This window comes from Bombyx mori, chromosome 21, assembly GCF_030269925.1.
Source record: "Bombyx mori chromosome 21, ASM3026992v2".
Taxonomy (NCBI): Eukaryota; Metazoa; Arthropoda; class Insecta; order Lepidoptera; family Bombycidae; genus Bombyx; species Bombyx mori.
In genome coordinates, this window is record NC_085127.1 from 8200549 (window position 1) to 8212470 (window position 11922).

Genomic DNA, 11922 nt, shown 5'->3' on the forward strand with positions numbered 1-11922 from the left:
ATTTTCATATTTACCTACGTTTTAAACCTTCTCTGGACTTCTACGAATAATTCAAGACCAAAATTAGCCAAATCGGTCCAGCCGTTCTTGAGTTTTAGCGAGACTAACGAACAGCAATTCATTTTTATATGTATAGATAAAATCTTCTTCTCGTACACTCTTGACAAATTGGTCGTGGTCATTTATCAGTCGAATCCTGCAACACCGATTCCCTCACGATGAGACGTCATGTGGCACAGTGTTTCGCAGAGTGACAACAATCATTTATGTTGGTCACAGATTTTATGAGGTCGGTCCATCGTTTTTGGAGATCATCCGCGAGACCTTTTGCCCTCGATTTGCCCTTGCACCACCAACCGCTCAATGGAGTCCTCATCACGAGTGACGTGCCCAAAGAACTTGAGGGTTTGTATTTGGACTGTTGAAGATAGTTCCTTGATGTTGAGCTTTTTCAGGGTCGAAACGTTGATACGATGCGCGGTCCACGAACTACTGAGAAGAGGTCTCCAACACCATTATAATAAGACTAATTTAAAGATTTTAAGAAGAAGGTAAGGTGGTAGGACCTCTTGGGAGTCCTCGCGGGTAGGTACCACCGCCCTGCCTATTTCTGCCGTGAAGCAGTGATGCGTTTCGGTTTGAAGGGTGGGGCAGCCGTTGTAACTATACTGAGATCTTAGAACTTATATCTCAAGGTGGGTGGCGCATTTACGTTGTAGATGTCCATGGGCTCCAGTAACCACTTAACATCAGGTGGGCTGTGAGCTCGTCCACCGATCTAAGTAATAAAAAAATAAGCATAAGTAAATGGGTAATTTCCCATGGGAATGATACTGTGCAGTCTATTTCTGCATTGAAGCACCTTCCGGCTTAGGAATGTTGTTGTACATGTATGTAATTTGTAAGTCCTTGTTCCTGGCAGTTGGAACTGCCATGACAAAGCATTTCGACTTCTCAGTTGTGAAATGCTGATAAATTTTTGACTCAAAGGAATGAATGTCGGCACCAAATACCATTGAAGTGGTCAAACAAAAAGGTGTTTCATATGTTGTAAAATTTAAATGCTAATACAATAAATATATTTAAAAAATCCATATAAAATTCTGTTAAATGAACTTATGCTTTGATGTTATTATTATTATTATGTAATTCGATATTATAACATATTATCCTGAATAATATTAATCACGAAACATCTCTTCGATCAAAAAAGGTTTTCTTAATCGAAATAATCTCTATTATATTAAACGAATCTTATACCTTTAAACGAGAAATTCTTGTATATATATAATCTGAATCTCGGAAACGGCTCCAACGATTTTCATAAAATTTAGTATACAGGGGATTTCGGGGGCGATAAATCGATCTAGCTACGATTTATTTTCAGAAAATGTTGTTTTATTCGTGTTTTCAATAATCAACTTTATCGATAATCAACTTTATGATTCTTCCCAACATCTATTGGCGAATAATAATACTATTTTTCTTAATTGAGGGCAACTAACCGCTTTAAAGACACAACAAGATGGCGTTATCAAAAAAAAAAACGAGCAAAGCTCGGTCTTCATCTAGTACTATATTATACGAGGGAGTGGATGACTTTGTGGATGAGACATTAAATAAACAAAATAGATAGTTAATCGCAGACCAACTCATAAGCTGTCATATAGCTCAAACTAATATTGTATTTACTATGGCGATTGGTATTAAACATGTTTAAATACGTTGAAATAAATACTTTAATATTGGATAAACACCTGGAGCCTGCAGACTTGTTTGTCGAACGAATGTTTGCCCGTAGCGACCTGTCAAGGGCATTAATTACTGCGCCAACGAGTCATAAACAATTCGGAGAATTAGAATGTATTTCAAAATATCGTCTTTTTTTTATTGCTTAGATGGGTGAACGAACTCACAGCCCACCTGGTGCTAAGTGGTTACTGCAGCCCTTAGACATCTGTGACGTAAATGCACCACCCACCTTGAGATATAAGTTCTAAGGTCTCAATTATAGCTACAACGGCTGCCCCACCCTTGAAACCGAAACGCATTACTGCTTCACGGCCGAAATAGGCGGGGTGGTGGTACCTACCCGTCCGGACTCACAAGAGTTCCTACCACCAGTAAAATATAAGTTCATAAATTATGTCATATTTTATGTCCGACGAGGAAAATATGATATTCCAATAATAGGTAGATAATGGTTATGCTTTCATTTAAAAACATTACTGGTGGTAGGACCTCTTATGAGTCCGCACGGGTAGGTACCACCGCCCTGCCTATTTCTGCCGTGAAGCAGTAATGCGTTGCAGTTTGAAGGGTAGGGCAGCCGTTGTAACTATACTGAGATCTTAAAACTTATATCTCAAGGTGGGTGGCGCATTTACGTTGTAAATGTCTATGGGCTCCAGTAACCACTTAACACCAGGTGGGCTGTGAGCTCGTCCACCCATCTAAGAAAAAAAAAAAAACATGTTTTTTTTAACTAGCACCAGAAAATTAAAACGTGATGAAAACTTTAACAAAGCAAATACTATTATTACAGAGTTACCGGTCCAGTTTACTCTTAACTTCGCTTGACCTCGCACCCGTTTCCGATTCAGTGGTGCAAACTCCACAGATCGGTACTTGTTCAAACAATACTGAATTAATTAAAAATAACCATCGTCATTTGAGCAAGCAATTGAGTATCGATTACAAATCTATAAGAAATAGAATCGATTTCATTTCTTCAATAATAATCTTCGATAAGTATGTCTCATTATGCATCATTAATATATTATATAGTTTACTGATTATACATAGTATAGTGTATACTGTATACATCTTTGAATATAATTTATAGTCTTCACAATTGAATTGTCCTTTAATGTTCGCGGTATCGACTACAATTTCTTTGTTTGTCTAATTATAAAAAATTAAAATTAAATCAAGCTCCCGCGCTTGTATTTTTTATATTTACCGTCAAGAGTGAGTCGACATAAATCCCGATCACCGGCTGCGTGACACTTTTTCAATTCACATCTTAAACATTCGTTGCCAACAATGAGTACTAATGCATCGCCCTTTTGCGTTAGATAATAAGTGTGTTTTACTAGTGGTAGGACCTCTTGTGAGTCTTGACTTGTGAATTCTGCCGTGAGCCTTGTGAGTTCTGCTGTGAAGCAGTAATGCGTTTCGATTTGAAGGGTGGGGCAGCCGTTGTAACTATACTGAGACCATATAACTTATATCTCAAGGTGGATGGCACATTTACTTTGTAGATGTCTATGGGCTCCAGCAACCACTTAAAACCAGGTGGGCTATGAGCTCGTCCACCCATCTAAGCAATAAAAAAAGTGTACCGTAATATTCGTAATGCCATCTCCCTGTTGTCTTATTTAAGATCCCTTATTTTTAAAGTGCACGCATATGCGATTCTCCTAAGCAACGAGGTATTTGGTACAATATTTTTGTAATGATGTCTTAAACAAATTAAATTTCGGTCTCTCTGTCATTCAAACTAATCGATTTTGCTTATATTAAAGAGGAAAAAATGCTATGGCAATATCCCAGATCTTATTTATATTTCGCAATCCGCATCCTACGAAAACATAAACGGACTACAACGTGAATGAAACCTTTCCTTTTTTTCTTATCGAGCAACCTCACGACGTAGTTCACTCAGAAAATTTTCGCGAAGAACCTTCAGAAAAAGCGAAACTATCTTACCTAACAATATCCGCACGGGTAGCAAGGCCTCATTTCCCTTTAATTCTCATTTGACCCGGTCTCACCCCTCTATTAAAGGCCCATTGACTATCGTATCAGGCTGTGAGTGAACGTCTAAGATGATAGCTAATACGCCCTACCTGCGTCATTACATACGGCGACAAAATTAGTTAACGTCGAACTAGGTCAATGAACAGAAATACTAATTTTAGGCACAACACATGAGGCTTACTGGTTTTGTACCTATATTTTATCGTAGAAAATATTGAACCAATTTTTAAAGTAGCTACAATCAACTTCGTTAAAAATCAGTTCAGCGAATTAATTATTTTATTGAAAATTATATATAATGGAACCAAACAACCAATATTATATATTATACATAATGGAAGCAACAAACTATAAAACATTTGTGTTCATTTAAAATTCATTTAACGGCCGTCTGGTGTAGTGGTAAGTGACATGGTCACTACACAAGGGGGTCGCGGGTTCGAATCCCGCCAAGGGAAGATATTTGTATGATAAATATCAATGTCTTTTCCAGGGTTATGGATGTATATTAAATATATGTATGTGTATAATAAAAATCTTACATTTATATCCATTATCTGGTACCTGTAACACAAGTTCTTTACGAACTTATCACGGGACCAGTTAACGTGGCGTGATTGTTAGTAAATATTTATTTATTATTATTATTGTATTAAGCACTGCCACGCCTGGGAAGACGGCAGGACACACTCCGGCGAGGTGGGCAACAATCGGCCGGAGCGTTAGGGACTATTGGGAGAGAAACCGGCGAACTATACGGGCATTGTCGAGCAAGACTGCTTTTTGCATTTGGGCCACCACCGACTTTTTGTTGAGACCAAGCCTCTCGAGATGTTTTGAGAGGCTTTTAGGGACCAAACCATTCACCGACACAACTACCGGGATTATTTCTGTAGATACCACCCTCCACATGTCGGTCACCTCGTGCGCCAGGTCCAAATATTTGGTCTTTTTATCTGCCTCGGCCCGCACGAGGTTCTCGTCGTAGGGGATGGTGATATCCACCAGAAATACCCGAGACTCCGTCTGGTCCATCAGCACGATATCAGGCTTATTCGCAAGAATAGTCCTGTCTGTAATGATGGGCCGGTCCCAGTAGAGCTTGGCACGGTTGTTTTCGAGTACAGCGTCCGGCTGGTACTTATAATACGGTAGCCTCTGTTCGATGAGGCCATACTTAAGGGCGAGGATTCTGGCTGCTTGGTTATGTCTGTGTAAGTACTCAGTGTTAGCAAGCATAGAACAACCAGAGGTGACATGTCTGAGGGATTCACCCGGTCGGCGGCATAATCGACAGATGTCAGCTGTCCCATCCCTCAGAATGTGCTTCCTATAGTTGTTCGTCCTGATAACCTGATCCTGTATTGCACAGACAAAACCCTCGGTTTCCCCAAAGAGGTCACCGAATCGCAGCCAGTGCACGGAGCCTTCTTTGTCCACGTGGGGCTCATGCAGTGCCTGAAAGAAGCGTCCGTGCAGCTCTTTCCCTTTCCATATGGCCTCACGGTCAGAGGTACTGAGTACCGCTGGTCATTGCCACCCGTCTCTGGCCAGGGCTAGCGGGGTCAGTCCTTTGTCGCATTCCATGACCTCTCTGTGCATCACACTGTCAGCCCTCGATAGGAAATATTCCCTGAGACTGCACACCCCACTGTTGTGCATGACCTTGGCGCTAAGTAGGCCCCGGCCACCACACTTCCGCGGAATGTACAATCTCATTACCGAGGACTTCGGGTGAAGCATCCTATGGAGGGTCATAATTGAGCGGACTTTTCTATTCAGGGCATCCAGTTCGGTCTGAGTCCACCTGAGCACGCCGAAGGTATACAACAGGACGGGCATCGCCCAGCCGTTAAACGCCCTTGTCTTATTCACGCCCGACAAAAGGCTCTTACACACTTTTGTCAAACGTTCACAAAACAAGTCGCATGCAGCCTGTTTGACGACCGCCACGTCAATACCTAAATTTTGCGACATGCCCAGGTACCGGTATGTTTCTCCCTCGGAGAGTGCCCGAAGATTTATCCCATCGGATACAGGTAAACGATCCGATGAGACTATGCTCCCTCTCTCTACATGGAGAACCGCACACTTGTCGACTCCCAGCCTCATCCTAATGCGACTACTGAAATCACAAGTGATGTCAAGCAGTCGCCTGAGGCCTGCAGCATGAGGAGCGTACAACTTGAGGTCATCCATGTAGAACAAGTGGGACACCTTCAAGCCCCCCCTTCGGAACTGAAAGCCTGTCCTCGAAGCCTCCAGTAATGAACTGAGAGGATTCAGGGCCAGGCAAAACCACAATGGACTCAGACAATCACCCTGAATATACCCCGATTCACGATTATTATTATTTTTAATGAACACATAATATTTTGTTTTATATTATTTTATTATTATGTAAGTTTTTATTTAAAAATGAAAACATCGCATCCGATTAGAGCACATGAATCATTAGCTTAAATAGTTTTAATGATGAGCTTCCGTCTAAATAATACTGTCACCAACCACCTAAATGTACTACTTTTTATCTTAATAAACTTTTAACTGCGTTATTATATATAAATGGTATTTAATATTTAATAAATAAGTGCAAATCGAAGTGTTATAACATTTAGCCAATCACAGCCTCTTGACGCGATTCAACAATCAAAAGTACTTGTGAAACTTTACTTATTGCGCATTGCGTAAGCACAGTTTATGCCAAGGGTTGAACTTTTCACCCCGCTAATTAAAGTCCAAAGTTTTTGCTTAGAATTTCTCTGTTTCCTACGAGTTATTTCATGAATAAAAAGCAAGAAAAAATATTCTTAATTACCTTTGTATTATGCGATCTTAAGTTTTTAGGCTGTGTCACTTTAATTTTTCTGATTTAAGCAAAGTATAGCGAGTCTTTGTTTTTTCAAAACTTTATTGTTATTATTATTATTACTGATATACTTTCAAAGGATCGACTTTCAGTAAGCAAAGATTGCTCATATTGAATCTAATATTTGGTTTGTGGTCACATTAACAACGTGCTTAATGTGAATCAAGATGCTTTTTAAATTATCTAGAGCTATTTATAATATGAATATTTATAGGGAAAGTGAGTTTGAATCTTAGATTATCAGGATCAGTTATCAGATTTTCTTATCAGCTTGCAAAATTCGTCAATTGTATTTTATCATTGTTAGAGTCGAGGAATGTACTTATGGTGCATCTGGTAATTACTGAATCTTAAATACGTAAATATCAGGCTAAATTTATGTACTCGCTTTACTTCAGGCCAGGTTAGCGCGGTGGTCATTATCTACGCTGCCACAGTACGCCACCAGGTGTGGGTGGGAAACACTCCTTTTTTTCCTACCTATGCTGATAGCCTTCAGAGGCTATTTCAGCTTCACCTTGACGTGTAGGTGAGCTCACGGGGCTCAAGCCGGGAGTATTGCTAGCACTAGCTCTACCAAGAGCAGTGCTTTGCAGAATCTACCACCGGATCGGAAACGCAACCCACTCAGAACAATTCCTCAGAGCAACTCCGCATGTTCCATGGGGAGTGCTCTGAGGAGTTGTTCGAGATGATACCAACGTCTCGTTTTTACCATTGCACCGCCCGCCACCGGAGTAGAGTTCATCCATACTACCAGGAGCTACTGCGGTCATCCACAGTGCGTTTCCAGAGATCTTTTTTGCCACGTACCATCCGGCTATGGAATGAGCTCCTCTCCACGGTGTTTCCCGAGCGCTATGACATGTCCTTCTTCAAACAAGGCTTGTGGAGAGTATTAAGCGGTAGGCAGCGGCTTGGCTCTGCCTCTGGCATTGCTGAAGTCCATGGGCGACGGGCGACGATAACCACTCACCATCAGGTGGGCCGTATGCTCGTCTGCCTACAAAGGCAAAAAAAAAAACCGTGGGCGAAACACTCCAGGGCTTGCATTGGAATACATGTGGGTTCTCTCTTGAGATTATGGGCTATCCATATCAATTTGCCTCCCACAGGCGTTCGATGGAGAAAAAATATCAAGTATTTGCCACGAGCAGCGGTTGATGAAAATCTATCAACCGAATATACCGAATATACCACATGCTGTGGCTTAAATTATATTAAAGATCGGTTACCTTACCTTTCACGCTCGAATGCATTACTGCTTCGCAGTGGTACTTAGGGGATGCTGGCACTTACCCCTGCGAGCTTAATACGCTCTACCAGCAATAATTTCGAAAATACCAAATTTGGCTGGCCCTATTTTTATAGCACTATGTTATCTTGGAAGATGTACGTAAGCACGTGCTAGGTATGCATTTTTTTAGCAAAAAATTATATCTGCATTCGAAATTTTAGCACCTGTGTTTGCTTGCTTCTATACTTAAGATCTTTTTTGTAACGATTAATCTAAACTTTTCTGCAAATGTTCAAAAACAAAATATTATTTTATTCACAAACGTAAAATTCAAGTTGAAGTTCAAACACGTGTCTTTAACAAGCGATTGGTAAATAGTAGCAAGATGGATGGAGGCCTCGTTGAGGTTACAAGTAATTTCAGCAGGAGACAGTATCTACGTCCCCTGTCCGCTTGATAAATTGATTCCCCACGACCGTGATGTATTAATATCAACCTAAACACGCTGTTAACTTTATTTATCATTCTACGTGATTTTTTGCGTGTTTCACGTTAAAAAAAACACCTACTAATGCATTTTCTGTAATACCAAAACGCGAAATCAATTATTAACTACTGAACTCATAACGTAAATCTTGATGTATTTTAGAAGTGAATTTTTAAAATTAATTTATTCTTTATTGAAACGAAGTTCCTTATGGGATAATGCGGAGGGGTACCCTAACCGGAAAAAACGTCCGTAACGTAAGATTCTTATTAGTAATGCACACAGTGTACGATTTAACTTTGTAATAACGTACCAAAAATAAAATATTTTTATATCATTCATTGACCACGATCTCAGAGCGTTCGTTTGCGCAATGCACTACTTAACTCTTATGCGAACAACCGTGAATGAAGTGTACTATAATAAGTCCGCACGTTACCGAATGACCGTGGGTTGTTGCGAAACCACCAGTTTTATTTTCTTTATACCTCGAATAGAACTTAAAATTAATATTTTTATAATAAGGAACTTCGTTCCTATCTGGTGTCCCACGACACCAAACATCTTTTTTTGTTAAAAATAAGACGTTAGTCTACCAACTACCAAAGCTACCATAAGTGAGTGACGTCGTTCATAATTTATTCGTGGTAAATCTGGGTGTCAGTCATATCTGGGTGGACTGTGAGCCGACTTTATCATCGCATTACCTATTCTTGTCATAAGACAACAATGCGCTCCAATCTGAAGAATGCCTCAGTCATTCTGCAAATTAAACCTCATGCCTCATGCTTTTTAATACGCTTTTATTAGCTTCAGGCGTATGTATGTTAGTATGTAACGGAATCTTTAAACATGATTTTGACTCCCTTCAAAACGTCGGATTAACTCGAAATTTGGTATACTTATTAAGGACCGATGACAATCCAATCCAATATTTAAAAAAGAAATTAAAAAAAAATATCTAAAAATTTAAATTCAATTAAAAAATTAAAAATAAATAATAGTAAACTAACAAAATACGCTTTTATAAAAAATCCAAGTAAATGGGTGCTTTTCAGGATATTATCAAAATAACCCTTCTAGTCATATCTGTTCTAAAAAAAATTATAACTACTGATACAATGCACCCCACGCTTTTTTTACAATAAAATAATTTTTCTTACACTATTTTTAATTTAAATTTATTAAAATTTATTTTCTATTTAATTCGTTTTTTTAGTTTTTGTTAGTTTTGTTAGTTTTTTTAAACTATTATTTATTCAACCATATAGGCCCGTTACTATTTAAAACAAGGAAGACTGCAGTAAATTTTAAAATGGCGGTAATCGAAAGTTACAAGTCAAAATACGACACGAATACCATTTAAAAAGTGAAGACGAAAAGAGAAGAATGGAGAACACAATTCCCTGTGCAAAAGCAACGAAATAATCATGATCATTTGAAATTTTATTTTGACAACCCCACAGCCCGTAATTAAAGTGGATAGTAGTCGCAACGCTACACGGCTTTCATTTTCAGGGCTATTAAATTTTATTAGTGTAAACGTTGAGGTCGCTACATCGCAATTAATCTTCAGAATAACATTTGAATGGAATTCGTAATTCTACAAAAACATAGAATTAATTTCATTCCCTTAAAGCGTTTCATTGTTACTTTTTCAAAATGAATGAAGTCATCATGATTCTTATATTTTATTTTCAAGAATCAATATCTAAAATCCTTAAATTAATATAGTTAGCGCTAACTAACCTGAATATTTCAAAATGAATTAACCTCTAATAACATACTGATATACTTACAGTACGTACGTACCTGACAATAGATAACAACACATGCGCGAGTATTATTTATGTAACTCAATGTTATCTATATGTACTTTTTTCAAATCAACATAAATAATTAAAATAAGATTATTTACATGCTTATAATGATATGTATTAATATATAACGAGAAGCTGAGGACCGGATGAGGTGGAAACAACTCACGAGACAGGACACGGTCATGTTTCAAGGCCACGACCTTCAGCAATGAAGAAAGCGACGGAAAAGAAGAAGAATGATATAAGAGGTTCCTTTATTAAACCTAATTCCTTTGCCGCAACAACCATGATTAAACTTTAGTCTCCTGTCGGAGCTGACACGCGCAATTTTTTAAACTAAAAAATAATCTTTAAAATATGTAATCCAATTTTGAAATTTTTTTGAATATATTTGAAATTTTTATTATAATTTGATAGATAAGCAATGTGAAAATAAGGATTTAAATAAGTAAATTTAGTTTTAAAAAAAAAGAAAAAAAAAAGCTCGTGTCAGCTCTGACAGGAGGCTAGAGTTTAATCATGGTTATTGCGGCAAAGGAATTCAGTTTAATAAACGAATCTCTTATATCATTCTTCTTCTTCTTCGTCGCTTTCTTCATTACTGAAGGTCGTGTCCCTGAAACTTGACCGTTAAAACTAAATTTACTTATTTAAATCCTTATTTTCACATTACTTACCTATAACATTAATGCTTAAAGACATGGGCGTTCCCATGCATCTGATTCAGCTGATGAGAGCCCTGTACCTGTCGGGACGGGGATCGGTACGGATCGGCCTAGCACAATCAAGAGACTCAACATATATGGCGAATACATAATGCGCAAAACCCTAGAGGAGTGGGATGGTGGCGTCACAGTTGGGGGCGTAAAGATCTCGAAGTTACGATACGCTGATGATACCACATTAGTGGCGTCCACATCCACATCAGAAGAGGAAATGGAGGAGCTGCTGCGACGTCTGGTTATAGTTAGCGAGGAAATGGGACTAAAGATCAACCAGTCCAAAACAAAGATCATGATCGTGGATAAATACGGCACCCTTAACGAGAATAATATTCTTGGCCAATACGACATCGTCAAGACTTTCGTGTACCTCGGCTCGATCATTTCCAATAGAGGTAGATCGGAAACCGAAATAAGGCGACGCATCGGAATGGCCAAATCCGCTATGAGCCAGCTAAACAAAATATGGAGAGATCGAAACATACTCAGGAAGACGAAAGTGCAAATTGTTGAGACGCTCGTTTTCTTAATCTTTTTGTATGGGGCTGAGACCTGGATCTTGAAAGAGTCTGACAGGCGACACATAGACGCGTTTGAGATGTGGTGCTAGCGGCGCATGTTGCGCATCCCTTGGACGGCTTTCCGGACGAACGCTTCCATCCTCAACGAGCTAAAAGTTGACCAAAGGCTATCCACCAAATGTCTATATAGAGTGCTCCAATACTTTGGTCATATAGCAAGAAAACCCTCTGACAATCTGGAGAGACTCATAGTGACGGGTAAAGTGGATGGAAGACAATCCAGAGGTCGTAGCCGGAAAAGATGGAGTGACCAAGTAAGTGTCTGAATGTCTGGACATGAGACTGAGCCACGCACTTCACTGTGCCACTGACCGACATAAGTGGCTAAAAATTACAAAAAAAGGTCACAGGCGGGCGCATCACGATGCTCAGCAATGAGCGATCGACTGAAGGAGGAGGAGGACCTATAAAATTATAAATTTCAAATATGTAAATATTGGATTA

General features: G+C 39.1%; 1 protein-coding gene across 1 annotated transcript; it reads left to right on the forward strand.

Annotated features, from left to right (window-relative positions):
* Positions 1 to 10991: 10991 nt before the first annotated feature.
* LOC101741398 (uncharacterized) lies at positions 10992 to 11507 on the forward strand. Its single transcript, XM_012693323.2, has one exon. The coding sequence runs from the start codon at positions 10992 to 10994 to the stop codon at positions 11505 to 11507; it is 516 nt and encodes a 171-aa protein (XP_012548777.2).
* Positions 11508 to 11922: the final 415 nt, after the last annotated feature.